Source organism: Thermobia domestica, chromosome 5 (genome assembly GCF_964235325.1).
Source record: "Thermobia domestica chromosome 5, izTheDome1.hap1.1, whole genome shotgun sequence".
Taxonomy (NCBI): Eukaryota; Metazoa; Arthropoda; class Insecta; order Zygentoma; family Lepismatidae; genus Thermobia; species Thermobia domestica.
In genome coordinates this window covers 225,980,833-225,997,099 of record NC_137458.1, presented here as the reverse complement: position 1 = coordinate 225,997,099, position 16,267 = coordinate 225,980,833, and the positions used below count along the sequence as shown (strand labels likewise).

The 16,267-nt window shown below is 37.3% G+C and overlaps 1 protein-coding gene across 1 annotated transcript in view; it reads right to left on the bottom strand.

Annotated features, from left to right (window-relative positions):
• The window catches only part of LOC145686422 (RUN and FYVE domain-containing protein 2-like), a 137,399-nt gene extending 127,151 nt beyond the window's left edge, over positions 1 to 10,248 (bottom strand). Inside the window, exon 1 of the mRNA XM_081759715.1 lies at positions 10,039 to 10,248. Coding sequence (XP_081615841.1) covers positions 10,039 to 10,222 — 184 coding nt within the window. The 5' untranslated portion in view covers positions 10,223 to 10,248. The remainder of the gene's footprint in view (positions 1 to 10,038) is intronic.
• Positions 10,249 to 16,267: the final 6,019 nt, after the last annotated feature.

Below are 16,267 nucleotides of genomic sequence, written 5' to 3'. Positions count from 1 at the left end.
ATAAAATGAAAACATTAGCTTAGTATTTCTACTGTAATAGTTTAATGTCAAATTGAAAAAAAAAAATGTTTGGTATGAAATATATATGCTGAAATTTATTTTTTGTGTTTCTCAAATCCTCTCACCAAGTGTTACGGTTAAAATAATAATATTAAATGCTATTAACAAACATGTTCATACACCATGTGATACCGTGATCAGTGAGTTATCTTCATATGCAAATACGCAATTGTGACGATAAATACATATTTTTGTTTGGTACATGTGCATATTACAGTGTTTGTCAATTTTATCCTAATTATCATTTACATACTAATGTGATGTGTTGTTTGAAAGAAACTTGGAATAGTTACTGGTCATTCGCCACGTATCTCTATTAGTACACGAATCTTGGACGTGAAGTTCGATCCCAATGTGTTGTTCTTAATGGTGTTGAGTGGGTACACTACTGTTGAGACAAACTTTAGGAATCGAATCAGCGAACTTTGGGGCTAGCACAAATAGTACAGGTACACAATATTGGAGCCAACGAACCACTTATTATCTTACGACCGGGTTCCCTCATACCAAAATCACTGTTCATCAGGATCACTCGGTGCTATTTTGTTGTTTCTATGGTCTCAAATGGAATTTGTATACAGAAAAGTCACTGCACCACCGCACAAAATATCCTCAGCTTCTTTGAGGACTGAATTTCTAATCTATGCTCAGGCAAAAACGATTGATTGCAGTAAGGCTCAATGACGAAAAAAATCTTTGCAAGCAAAACCGTCTGCTTCTTAGTAATTTGAAAGAAATGTTGTGAACTACAAAGTGATGCTTTACATTTTGGGTGCTTCTGGGACACATTCAGTGTGTATGTGCGTGCGCACAATTCACCAAAAAAACGAAACTGGTGTTTGCTGTAGCAATACCAATCAAAGACAACTACAAGGATCTGATAAAGAAAACTATGTATTGCGTGGAAGCAAAGGATTGCATGCTGTAATGCTGCGAGTAATGGCCATGAGAAACTCAAGTTGAGTTTCACTGGGGATATATTTTCAAAGACTACGATCCAGACGAAACGATAGAATACAAGCAATGGATCCATACTGACAAAGACATATTGCAGATATGCCATGCAATTGTTGAAAACTTTACAGAAGAACTGATTTTAAAAATTACCAGTTAAAAGTCATCACTCTGTGTTAAAATACCAAAACTTATACCTTCAAAAACTTCAAGAAAATATTGCAGATAATGAAATGATCATATTGCTGAATTTTGAGAGAACTACTCATTTATTCTACAAAATACTATCCAGTCATTTCATTTGGTGAATAATCAGGCCACACTGCATCCCTTTGTCATCTATGTTTATGATTACGAATTTCAGAATATTAACACTTGTGTGATCAATGAGACCCATCGCCATGAGTGTTCATGGGTTTCTAATGCGTTTGATTATCTAACTATAAACATTGGAGAGTTGCTGAGCTGATTTTAGTTTAGCGTCCCTTTCAGCAGCGAGGCTATATGAGACGTGGACCTACTGATTAACGTGGAATCCGAACCACATGAGCTCCCGCCGGGAATCGAACCCGGGTCTCCCACGCCAAAGGCGCGTACGCTAACTGCTTAGCCACGGATGAGCTCAACATTGGAGAGTTATCAAGAACATTTATTACTTCAGAGATGGATCAGCTGCTCAATATAAGACCTTGATTAACTTATCCCTACATGCAGAGCACTTTGGCTTCAGTGTTGAATGAAATTTCTTCGGTACAAGCCACGGAAATTCTCCTTGTAACGGTATTAGAAAAAATGAAATCTTTGAGTTTTCGTCTCACGATTATGCCGGTTAGGCTAAAGGAGACAGTGATGGTGAGAAATGAAGGAATGAAGAAACTGAGAGGAAACTGAAGTACTTCGAGAAAACCCACGAACAGGGTGTTTGTCCACCAAAGTCCACTTGGCGCGAGCTGGGATCGAACCAGGGACCCCATGCACCATAGGTAAACGCTCTACCACTGCGCCATCGCGCCCTTTGACGATATTGGAGGAGCATCAAAAACGCTAGCAGCTCGTGCTAGTTTACAGAGACCAAATATTGACATATTGACTCCACATGATTTATTCAATTCTGCCATGACAATATGCTATTATTATTTTTATAACACATTTCGGCTGATCAAGAAAGATTTGCCGAGGTACACACAATGGCTAGAACAAGAGAAAATTACCAATTTATGTCCATTAGTTTCAATAAAATCAGAACACGCAGAGTATCCAATGATCCTGCAGCACTCATAGTTAATGCCTTTGAAACAAATTACGACTTACAACCTGTGCAGTACGTTTCATGTATGTATGACAATGTTTGGTGTGCCACATTTACGTTAAGTTTCATATGAACAAAATGCGCTTGACAGCTTCATGCACCCCAATGGGCCGGCTCGCTCCTTCAATTGGCAATCTGTTCAAGATATCAGTTGGATTGCAGAGCATCAGATGCACCATCAATAACATAATCACGAAGACAGTGCATTTATCCAGAATCTGTCTAGACAGGACTGCAGCTCTATTTAGCCAAAAATGGAACTTATTGCTCGGTATATTGCAATTTTTGTGAAGTTACTATACACGTTCCTCTTCATTTTAATGTTATGTTTATGCCTTAAAATGATACGATATGCATATTCTGTCGTTACGCCATGTTCAGTTCAGAACATATCACTTTAGTTCCCATTCCCCTGACCTATACTTAGTGAACACATTAACATCACTTACGTACGGTTTCACCTAAGATCGTAAGTACTGCTTTTTCAACTTATTTTTATTATTATTCATTAAGATACAGGATTTTAAAATGAAACAGTATAGCTTCTAAACCTTGAAGAATAATCTTTTCAGACCCAGCAAGAGAAATAAGACTGGAAAAGGTACAATCGAGATTGTGATCAACTTTGTGATATTTTTCGATCTAACTGAACAATGGCAACAGATTCAAACATCTACGTCATAGCTAGGAATCATGCCTCTAGGTTTTGATTGAATTGTTGCATTCGCAACATAGTTATGGTATGTTCAAGGTAAGCTCTAAATTGCGCACTCCCCCCCCCCTCCGTAAATTTCAAGAGTTGTATCTGTACTGTCGTATGCCTAAATGGCTAGTTAGTAATATATGAGTCAGCATCAATAATTGCCAAAATACGTGCAAAAGACCAGGTCTCTATGTTTACGGTAACGTTCAAAAACGCTCGGCAAACTTAGCACCTATGCTCTTTCGTACGAGAGCGAAGGTAAGTGGCATCTTTTTGAAAGGCCATATATATGCAACCAAATCAGTTTTTAACTGATATCTGGAACATACCAATCAAAGACAATATAGGACTTTCCCACCAAATTTCATTAACTTTAGAAATAGCCGAGCTGAGACCTCTGGTCTTCTTGACGTAGAATGCCCCAACAGATAAAAATAAAGTGTGTATAATTCAATTGGGAGGACACAAAAGGGAAGGATGCAAGTTCTTAGAACGCCGCTTTATTACAAGAGATAAATTGATATTTAGCGACAAGGCTATGTTATAATAATCAACAAACTGAATAAAAATGTGTACAATTACCAGTTATTATTGGAAGTCTTATTTTAGAAACGGACTTGGTTACTTGGAGTTTATTGTCCCTTTCAGCATCGAGGCTATATGAAATGTACACCTACAATTTTAGATAGAATCCGAATCACCGTAGTATATTCAAATTTTGGTGCAGATCAAGTTTAAGCATATCACATTTTGTCAAATTTACAGGTAAAATTCAGCACTTTGCATGAAAAGACATGGGTTGGGGATTTAGGATTTAGATTTCTGGGCTCCCGGCGTCTAAGGCCATTTAGCCCGTCACGCTGAGGGATGACGTCCCTCGGCAAGCACACTATCCGGGGAAAGGCAAGGAAGCGGCCTGGGACCTATAAGTTAGGTACCACCTCGACATTTGCCTGGTGTGAATGAGGAAAAATCAGGGAAACCTCATTTAGGTGGCTGGCCTGAAAAAGCGTGTATACTTTTTCGACTGAGTGCCCCATCAAGAATCGAATCAGGGACCGCTCGCACCGAAGGCGAGAGCGTTAGCGACTACGCTACGCGAGGCCACAAAGACATGGGTTGGAAAACAATGAAATGAAATCTTTGAGTTTTACGTCTCATAGTTATGCCGGTTAGGCTAAAGGAGACGGTGATGATGAATAATGAATGAAATGGTGGAATGAAGAAAGTGGGAGGAGACGGGAGAACCCCAAGAAAACACACGCACACGGTGTTTGTCCACCACAAAGTCCACACGGCGCGAGCTGGGATCGAACCAGGGACCCCAAGCACCGGAGGTGAACGCTCTACCACTGAGCCACCGCGCCCCCCTATTTGAGAATAAAATACTGAGACGAATATTCAGACCCAAAAGGAAAGGGAACAGAGAATGGTGGAAACTTCATAATGAGAGCCATTCCGGGTCAAATCAACACAATTTGAGAACAAAATTTATTTTACCATCTCAGATTGTCATGAAATTTTGCACAGGGTACTATTCATATAGACCAAGAAAAATACCAAATTTCAACTTTATTTATCGACCGGTATTGAAGATAGGGCTATGTAAAGTTTGGAAAAAATGCCTAAAATAGCATGTTGAATGTATTTTGAAATTGGAATGGCAGCTCTCCTAACTGAGCTAGCGAGCTGATTGAGGTGTCATTTTACAGCATTTTTTTATGCCCTCTCCTGTTTTATACAACATCATATAAGTTAACACAAATTTTTATTTTCAAAATACAAATTTTACTTCAAAATTTTTCAAGAAGTACATATTTTAAAATTTTGAAATTAATTCCATGAATAGATAGCCCCTGGAAAATATTAATTTAGGATGATAATGGGTTCATTGTTTAAAAAAATTAAAACTAACACTATAGTTTTCATTAATACCCTGTATCTAGCTTAAAAATACACGAATATATTTATTTTTTTAACTTGTGGGGATAAATCTGAACACTAACATGAAGAGTACAGTAATGGGTTGAAAGAAAAAAAAAAAAAAAAAACGACTTGTAATCTGCTGGCTATACTTATTACATCATACTTTAAAAACTACTTAAAGAAAGTTAAAGTGCTGATACTTTTGAATTTTGAAATAATATTAATACAAGTTTCACAATTAAAAATGTTACTGTAAATAAACGTGGTTTGTAAAAAGTATACATATATAAATAGCACTGATACAACAGAAGGGTTGGCTGGTTTAAATCAGATTTTTTTTATATAGAAAAAACAACTGGTGTAAACAAATGCACAAATGTCAAATCGTAATCACAAATGTCATGTGAATTTCATATGACGTTTTCACATATGTCGAATCATTCGTGTTAGTTGAATCTAATATTCCCCTTGTAATTATGGAGCCCCGATGAGCCCACAAAATTTCTCCGAGGTGGAAACCGAGTAGTGGTAGCAGTGGCCCCTTCAAGTAATATATCCCATCCTTCACAACCTCGCTGTTACAAAAGAGTTAAGCCTAAACAAACCAAACGAATTGAAGCAGCTTTAGCGGGTAGGCATGAGTTCATTGCCACGCAACAGGGAGCCTTCCTTAAGTGCACAAAAGAAAATCTTAAAGAATCAGAATTTGCTGTCATCTGTGCTTTTTCTGAAAATTATAGCACAGCGCTATAAGATGAAGCATAGAGCTACCACTGGGCAAGCTAACAGGTCACACTCCATCCTTTTGTTTCATATTTCAAACAGGAAAACCAAGTTGAACATGTTAAATATGTAGTTGTTTCCGACTGCCTGGAGCACAATACATTTACTGTATACACCTTAAAAAAAAAAAAAAAAAAAAAAAAAAAAAAAAAAAAAAAAAAAAAAACTGATATCAAAATTTCAAAAACTTCCAAACAAGTCTTTTTTTTATTATTCTTATTTTTCCGACATGTCTACCGCTCAATACAAAAATAAGAAAAACTTTTTGAACCTCTGCTTTCATGAGGCAGCTCTTAAAGTGAAAGGAGGGTGGTACTTCTCGGCTATAGCACATGGAAAAGGGGCTTGCGGTGGAGTAGGCGGTTCAGTAAAGAGACCCTATGACTCAAATTCAAACCCCAAGACAACTTTTTGAGTGGGGAGTAGAAAACATTACCAAAGTAAATGCCTACTCAACCCAAGAGGAATATACTGAAGCTGAAATGTTTGTTGAAAGTCGCTTCGATCAAGTATTGGCTATCAAAGGAACACAGCAATATCATGCATTCATTCCCAAAACTACATTAATATTATTGGTGAAACACTTTTAAGATGGTTTGCAGGGTTGGGAAAAGGAAATGTCACAATCTCCAAATAAACTTCAATTAGAAGACATATCAGGCTATGTCACCGCTGTCTATGAAGGAAATTGGTGGTTCGGGTATGTATTACAGAAAAATGAAGAACTTGATGAAATAAAAATAACTTTCCTTCATCCATCTGGCTATCTCCATCATTCTCATATCCAAGAAACGCTGATGTTCTGTGGATGTCTGTAGTGAACGTTCTGGCAAAAGTGAAACATGTAACTCCTGATGGAAGAAGTTACGTTCTCCCTGAAAGTGATGTATGCCGAACAAATGTGGCTTTTTCGAATTTCAAGTGATAAACATATCCTATTACTCATTGAAAAGTTTTACTATAAAATCATCTGTACTCTTTCTTCAGATTAGTGTTCATTTTTATTTTCGCAGAAGTGTAAAACTTAGTACTCTTGTGTTATTACTCTATGTACGGAGTATTCTTGAAAAACAAGTATTAGTTTTGAATTTTTATAACAAGAACCCATTATCATCCCAAATTCATATTCTGCCAGGTGCTTTACAACATTACTATCTATTCATGGAATTAATTTCAAAATTTTAAAATATGCACTTTAAAAAAAAAAAAAAATTAATTTTGATTTTGAAAATAAAAATTTGTGTTAGCCTATATGCTGTTATATACCACAGAAAAGTGAATGGAAAATGCTGTAAAATTCGCCAGCTCAATTAGGAGAGCGCAATTCCAATTTCAAAATACATTGAACATGCTATTTTGGGCATTTTTTCCAAACTCTACATAGCTCTATCTTCAATATCGGTCGATATATAAAGTTGAAATTTGATATTTTTCTTAGTCTATCTAGAGGGCATCTATGTATCAAATTTCATTAAAATCTGATGGTGAGGTTGTCACTGTGTTGAATTGATAAGGAATGACCCATGAAGAACTGCATAATTTATACTATCTACCGAACATTGTTAGGGTCATCAAGTCTAGGAGGCTCAGGTAGCAGATCATGTGGCCAGTAGGAACGCTTTCCAAATTTTGACTAGAAATCCAATCGGAAAACGTCCACCGGGAGTACCTAGGTGTAGATGGGAGGACAATATTAAGATGAATCTCGCAGAAATAGAAATACAAAGTAGAAACTAGAGCCAGTTGGCTAAGAACAAAAGCCAATGAAGAGCTCTTGTGAACGCGGCATTGAACCTTCGCGTTCCATAGGCCAGTTAGTTCGTGTTACTAGTGTAAAATCAGGGTAAGTACAACACGATCGTTAAAATAAGAGGATGTATATAAAATAGGACTGTATTAGATACGATTTTCAGCCGGCGGAGTATTCTTGCGCACGTACAAAAGCTGTATTTTCTGTTTACAAGTATAGTATTATTACTGTGAAACCATTACAAGTGTCATATGAACTCGCATCACTGCGAAAACACACGTTCATTCATTATCCACGCTTACCTGCTTATCCACCATTGCGTATGCGCCTGCTCCCTTCGAACGCGCCTCCGCGCAAGCTCCATCGGCTTTGCCCTGCCCTTCCTCGATTTATGGCATTCGTGCTTTTAAGTGGCCACCTTGCACTGTAGTATTTATAGCATATGTTCGGACGCTGTATTTATACGCAAATAGTAAGAATTGTAAACTTTTCAACAATTACTTCTGGTAGCTCCTTGAATTTCATCTGTGCTAAATGGAGTATTAATATGTCGTCCAGTGCAAATTTTTGGCATTTAATTATTTCCTTAATCCCTGATAGCCTCTCAACAATTATTTCGGGTAAACTTTACAAGACACGCTCCAGCTCGCATCAATAAGTAGCAGGGTTGGCTGGTTTAAACCAGCTGTTTTTTTTTTTACAAAAAAAAAAAAAAAAAAAAAAAAAACTGGTTTAAACCAAAAAATAAAAGAGGTTCGTAAAAGTGTAACTATTCATAAAATCTTGATGAACACACATTTGTGGGTTATCACGTTTCACTCCCATATATTACTTGTGCTATATTCAGACCTAAATTTCGCATTCATTACTCAGAGATTATATTACAAAAGCAACCTTTTTTTTATGTAACTTTATGGATATTTCTTTTGTGATTTTTTTATAGTTTGTCATTATTGTTATGAAACCAAAGGAAAATTCTAAACATTGTTTCGTTTTAATAATGTTTACTATTGATAAAATACATCGAAATGCCGTACTTTTTTGGGAGGGGGATCATACAAACCCCACGAGAGGCAATTATTGAAATCATAAGAATCTTTGGTAACTAATTAAGTATAAATGGGTCAGAGCCAAAGTGGACTCAAATAATTCGTATCTTTATTCATTTTTCTTACTGATATGCAAAGTAAGTCGTTATATTTCTTTAACCTGGACTAATAAAAATCGTAGTGAACTGACTAGGACTAAATTAGTTCTTCTGTACTCTATAGTACTTTGAAATTGTCCATATGTAATTCTGTATAATGGTTCCACTTGTGCAATTGTTTATGTTTTTGTCCTTCTGAAATGACTGCTGACGATTCTATTAAGAAATAGGTAAAGATTAGTCCAACGTATTTTTATCAGGAATCCTTCGTGAGTGAGTCGGCAGACGTATCGCATTTGTAGCCAATTAGTCCCGGTTTCAAGTTCAAATGGAGGACAATTTCTCTTGGATGTAAGCCGAGAAGCGGTTTGGATTCCGCTTTAAGCTTATGTGACCCCTTCCAGCATAACCCGGTTGTTGCACAGTAACACCAAGGCGAAATAAGCTTATTTCTGTCCATATGTGATATAAGTACAGAAAGCAAAGTATTTAAACCAAAAAAAAACTTTTTTTTTTTTTTTTAATAAAAACCATGTTTTTTGCCAACCTTGATAAGTAGGGCCCTTTTAAAAAGTATAGCAGAGTAGAGTAAGATATAAATAGGTAGGGTACGGGTTAGCTTAAGGTTAAGTAAGTTTTGATCCATTTTCATAAAACTACTAGTGTGAATTTCTTGTTTCTGAGTGAGCATACCTGGTGGAGCGAGCGTTGTAAAGTTAACCAATTATTTGGAGCGGTGTACCTGAGCTTAACCTAAATGCAAATGATCAACACACTTTCGCCTAGAATTGAATCCGGGACCCGTGCACAGTAAACCAAGAAGATCAATTGACTATGAAAATGCCATTTTACTTGTGCAGGATTGATTTCTACCACCTTTGAATTTGAAAGTGTACGAAGTACGAATCACTATCGTACTTTGCACATGAAAAGTTTTAAACAACATTGTCGATTTCTAGAAAAAGAACTTCAAATGAATATGACTTGATTCGGGTTAAGTGCCACAAAGAAGTCCATAACTATCCTAACCAAACCTAATCTAACCCAACCGAACCTTAACTTATCTAATCTACACCTAACTACATTAACCTACCCTACCCTCACGTAACCTTGGTCTTAACATGTTGGACCTACTATGCAGCACAAAGGCCCTGAATTCTAGCGAATTGAAAGTGAAGACATAGCCCAAATCAATCGAATGAAGTGCAAGGCCTGTTCCTATTATTGTTACAAAACATACTTAACATAAATGAATTCTACATTTTAAGAGCATATGCATTTTAAAACTTCTAAGTCCGAAGTATTTTGTTATAAAGCATTCAGACAATTACTAGATTATAACCTAAAACGTAAGTCAGCTGATTAGAAGGGAGTGTCATGAAATATGAAACAGACTTGTAACGTACCTTTCCTGGACTTTTTCCTAACACTTGTTTCTCTGGATACCACCATAACAGGCCACCTTTCGTCCTTAAGAGAAAGAGTTGATGACGTAGGTGATACATTTTTACTATCTACCGAATTAACATTAGTAGGCACAAATTGAGATTGAGATGGAGATGTTTGCATTCCTTCCCCACAGGCAGCCATCACGTTCGTTACAATGTTGCCAAGTAACTCTTGTCCTTTTCTTAAATTCATACCATTACAAAAGAATTTAAGCATCTTTGGGCCCCATTCCATGCGTAACGTTATGTATCTACTACCGCAATGCAAAACGTGCAGATTAGTTTACAAGAATCAGCATAACAATTATAATAGGTTTTTGTGGGCATTATGCAGAGTCGTTTTGGCGCGTTTTTAGAACCATACTAAAAAGTTTGACTAACATATGTTACCTGCAGGCCTGCAGGCAGGCTGCATAGTAGTCAGGCTTTTAGCATGACGCTAAGATGGTGACCGCCTTATGCAGAGTCGTTTTGACGTAAGATTAGCGTCATACTAAAAACCTGACTACTGCAGAAAACTTATGTTAGTCGAACTCTTTAGTATGGCTCTAATCACGCTTAGGCCCTGTGTGTTTTACGTTGTATGTACGCATCTATAAATCATATCCAGTGAGGTGTAAAACTTCAGTTTTCAATCCTTGTTTTATATTTCCTTCATTACGTTTGAGAGCAGCTCAGCATACATATTATCTTGCAATTTAATAATAGATCGTTAAATTTAAATTGTCTCCTTAAGGCATTCTATAATCTTATTTTCCTGGCGCATGCCCAAATAATTGCGTATACATTGATAATATTCGTATAAACTAATGTGCCATGAGAAGATTAGGCTCAACATGCAAAATCACTAATAAGCCTGTGCGCCCCTGTGCTCTTTTGCCGCCCCCGCAAACGACCAATATTAGAGTTGAATTCATAGTTTTTGCGGTCGCTGAGATGAATAGTGACTATTCTAATCCAATTCAACTTCAAGGCCATACTCCATTCCAGGGAGGGGGCGAGATTTTAAAAGTAATCGAAAACGACAGATAGGCCTATTAGTGTTGAGTTCATAGTTTTCGAGGTTGCTCAGTTTAACGGTATCAGTTTTCATTATGTTCAAGTTCATCCTCACCCCTTGGGTAGGAGAGATGACTTAAGCCAGCTAATTAGTAACTACTGTAATTAGAGCGAATTAAACATACATACATACTCGCGCTTGCGCTGGACTCTGTGGGTTTCTAGTTTTAAATACTATTTTATTGTGAATCTTCTTTACACTATTTTATTGTGAAGAATTCCAAAATTTCGCCGTCCCCTAAATTCTGCCGCCCTGTGCTCGAACACAGAATAGCACTTACCTAAATGCGGGCCTGCCTAAATACCGCGGTTCTATTGCTTTCGAATGAGAATTTCCCAACACATGTAAATGAATTAGAGGGCCTTCACTAGATCCGGACAGAGAATGGATTCTTGTGGTAAATGGAAGCCCCTGTAAACGGAATATAAATTCCTTAATCGGTAGTAAAATTATATTTATTGTAAGAGTAGCGCAATATGGCAGAAAATGGTTATTACTCCTGTCTAGTTAACGGATAAGTACATTGTTATCACTTTCCTAGAAACTTAAGATACGATGTGTTTGTCACGTGGTAAATGTGAATATAAATTATGTACAGTATGTGCGTGAAGGAAGTTCAGTTTATAGCTGCCAAGCTGGTGTCTGAAGAAGATAGCTTGTGTTTTACAAAGGACCAAAACTCAAAGGTCTGCAGAGCTCATTCGTGGCTAAGCGGTTAGCATACGCGCCTTTGGCGTAGGAGACCCGGGTTCGATTCCAGGCGCTAGCTCACGTGGTTCGGATTCCACGTTAATCAGTAGGTCCCCGTCTCATATAGCCTCACTCCTGAAAGTGACATTAAATTCAACATCAAATCAAATTAAGGTATGCATCATGGGTTTAAGTACAATTGAACATCCCTCGTCAGAAAAGAGTAAAATACTAATTTAAAGGCCTCATATTCAAATTCACGAAGGAATCTAGATATCAAAAAGATTCACAAGACATGATATAGCATAATATTCACTAGAGTAAGGGCTTTTCTTCTATCTACCATTCTGACATTAAATTAGGCCTATCAAAAGTAGCCTCTCTCGGATCTAAACTCATATTTTATTCACAATAACGATGATAAGCTTGACGTCACACGTTTCAAATACAGAAGCATCACTTCTCATTCGCTACTTTTCAATACATAAACTTTCCCTCAAGAATACACAAGATGGAACCACAGAAGCATCACTTCCCATTCACTAGTTTTCAACACAAAAGCCTATTCAAGCCACACAGTATAACATGAGGATCCAGTGTTAACACGTGACCCGGGTACTATGACTCGCAATAGCCAACCAAGGCGATTTCTCTGTGTATGTGTGCATGTGTGTGTTCTGTGAGTCATCAACAGCCGATGAGAGTAGTTTGACAGTGTGTGTGTGTGTGTTTCTACGTCATGATCGGTGATAAATGGGAATAAGATATTCGTGCATAGAATCACAACGTCACTTTCAACTTAATCGACCGTGTAAACGGGACTTCAACTTAATCGCTTGTTGATCGAAGGCGACTAATCGACTGGCAACTGAATTAAAAGACGTTCTATTTTCTGTGGTTGAAATAATTGAACACATCCATCAATCTGATTCGGCCTAGTTGCTTTGATTTAGTGGCAAATGCAGCGAGTCAATTTAGTCGTGCGACTAAATCGACTAAGTGTAAACGCCCCATTAGAGCCTGAAGGATGCAGAATTGGCCCACCCCACCCAATCAAAGAAATCATAGGGGTACGTATCTGACCCTAGGTATCCATCAAAGAGAGTAAGGTTCTCATTCATGGAAACAAAAGCACTTATCTTTGTTAGAGGACAAATTAACTGGGATACATTGAAAATTCGAATGTTTGGTAATCTAAAGAACGACTCACATTTATTCAAAGGAACCAAGTGGGTAATTATCTAGTACTTAATACCTATGAAAAAGAGTGAGGTGTCCCCTCCATAGGACTATAAACTAGGGATGGGCAAAACCGATTTTTATAAAAACCGGAAACCGGTTTCTAGAAAAACCGAAACCCGAAAAACCGACATTTCGGTTTTCTCCAAAACCGGTTCGGTTTTTCACACATCTGGTCCTCATTATCTACAAAAAAAGATGATATATCCTTCAATAGGACTATAATCGCCAACATAAAGTACAAATAACGTCAGAATCCTCTAATTTTTGACGATTTTTTACTAATTCAAGATGTCAAGCTAGGGTCCCTAATTTTCAGAGATATTCACTTAGGACATATAGTCCATTCGAAAATTTGTTCTTCCTTAAAATTACCAAGGTTAAATGGTAGAGTTATCTACCATACCAAAATGTCAATGACCTGTGACGTCTTATGATGTGACTAGGTCAACGACCAGAGGTCACATGACTCTCAATAGCCAATCAGAGAAAAGTTTCCTGTACGAGGGAGAACCAATGTCTCATACTTGAAAATAACCTTTTAAATTTGCAGTTGTCAACAGGAGGTACATTAGTATAGCAGCTAGACGTCGTAATGGAGGAAAACACTTCTCAATGTCATCTACCAGGTACGTAGCCAAGGGGAGGGGGTCCGGACCCTCCCTTCGAAATCAAAAATGAAAAATTAAGGAAGGATGAAACAAAAAGAAACGAGAAAAAGAAGAATCAACGATAAAAATAAAAAGCTATTGGTTACTCTTTCTTATGAGAAGATTTTTATTACTTGCAATACATGGTGGCAAATGAGCGGGATATCCTGAAAACGTCAGGGAATTTGAATTTCTAGAAAAGTTACGGAATTCTCAAAATTTCTGCTACTAGTCATGGAAATTTCAAGCTTTCGAAAGCATAGTACAGTTCTGTTACAGTGTGGACATTTTTATCATAATTTTTCGTCATCGCTTTTCTGCAGTATCAAACATGTTATTTCAGAAACACTTTTCTATTGCTCTTATAACTTGTCATTTGGAACAGACAGTAGTTGACGGAATAATGAAAACAAAAAAAGTTACATGGAAAGAAAGTTCTGTTAACATTTGATTCACAGAGTAAGAAATGCATATATTGCAAAATATTTTACAAGACATTATTTACGTACTTTTTATAATAGTGAATATGTACTTTTTATAATAGTTGAGGTCATAATGAAAGAAAAATTGTTATATTTGAATGAGCAGACGAAGGAGCGTAGATATTGTAAAATCTTTTTTGATACTTTTTTTTTCAATTCTTTTACTCGAGATTTCTTCATAGTTTGTTATTAAAATACTTTCTAAGATATCCCCATTTTATTTTGCTAACAAACCAATATATGAGGGCTAACAATAAAGTAATGAGAATTGTTGAAAAAAAAAACAACTTTACTTACATTTTTAACCAACCACAATGTGATCACTTTCAAAGTACTTCCCTTTTGCTTGCACACACTTACTCCATCGGCATTTCCATTGTTGGTAGCATCTGTGGAAGTCATCTTTTGGGATGCCTGCCAAAGCCTCTGTTATAGCTGTTTGAATGTCTGTGTTTGCTTCAAAATGGTATCATTTAAGGACTGCCTTCACCTTTGGGAACAGAAAAAAATCACACCCCGGGGCGGTGTCCGGTGAATAAGGAGCGTATGGTAGCACTGTAATGTATTTTAATGCCAAATACTGCCGAACAGACAATGCAGTAGCCTATGGGTTGGTGCAGTATCGTGATGGAGGATCCAGGTGTCAGCAATCTCTGGATGAACACGACGGACGCGTTTTCTATCGAGAGTTTCTATGTAGAAATGTTGATTTACTGTCTACCCTGGAGGTACCCACGCTGTATGGACAATTCCCCTGGAGTCGAAAAAGCACACAAGCATGTATTTCAACTTTGACTTCGACATGCGGACTTTCTTTAGTTGTGGCTAATCTTTCGAACACCATTGCGTTGACGTTTCGTTTCGGGGTGATATTGAAAACACCACCAGTGATAATTCCATCACCAGTGATAATTCTGTTCAGTAAATTCGTGTTAAATTCCACTTGGTCCGACAAACTAGCTGCCACAGTCCTCCGGTCATCTTTTTGTTGCTGTGAAATTTTTCGGAACCAGTTTGGCACACACTTTTCGCATTCCCAAATTTTTAGTTAATATCAGACACACTGTTTCTCGATTGATGTTCAGTTCATTCGGAATAATGTTCACGGTTAATCGTCCATCTGCTCGCACAAGTTCCCTCACCCTGTCTGTGTTCTCTTCCATTCGTGTTATTGTGGGTCGCCCATTTTGGTTTCGATTTCCGGCGTGAGCTCATGTGGTTCGGATTAAACGTTAATCAGTAGGTCCACGTCTCATATAGCCTCGCTGCTGAACGGGACGTTAAACTGAAAATCAACTCAACGCCCAGTGCGGTGTTCATCTTCGATTTTTGTTCTGCCTTCCGCAAACATTCTGTGCCAACGACACACCTGTGTCATTGATAACACTTCGTTTCCAAAGGCTTTGTATAGACCTAGTGCATACTTCATTTAAATTTTGATATGCAAATGAGATATCAGAATTTTTGCATATCAAAATGGAAATTTTATGTAAATCTTTAATCAATTATATATTATATTAAGTAGTAATTTGAATATCTCTGTCATGTTAATTTAAAGATAAAAGCCAACATTATTCATATTATCTGTATAGAATATATATTTATTTCATGGGGAAATGGCCGGAAGAGTTTCAAACACTACTTTTTTGGGGGGGGGGGGGAGACGCTTTAAAAATTTTCAACTGACAGTTCACTGAACTCGTAGCCTCCAGCGAAACACACAAGTACTGCAGTAGAGAGAGCAGGGTGCGAAATCCCGAGGGGGACGGGAGGGATTTCCCCCCCATCAAAAATTTTACACTTGCATTTCCCCCTCACCAAAATCTGTAAGGGGGACACCTTGATAGGAAAATATAAGTAGGTTTATAATGAAATTTTTCAGACAAACAATAATTGTAAATGCATGCTGTTTTAAAAAACGTAGTTTAAAAGAAGTGTTTAACTTTTTCGGTTGTTCGGTTGTTGACGAGATGAAGACTTTTATTCTCTAGCGTACCAGTTGCATGCAAAACTTGTAAAATTTCTCAAACAAACAGATTGTTTTTCAATTTCAGTGGACGAATCTA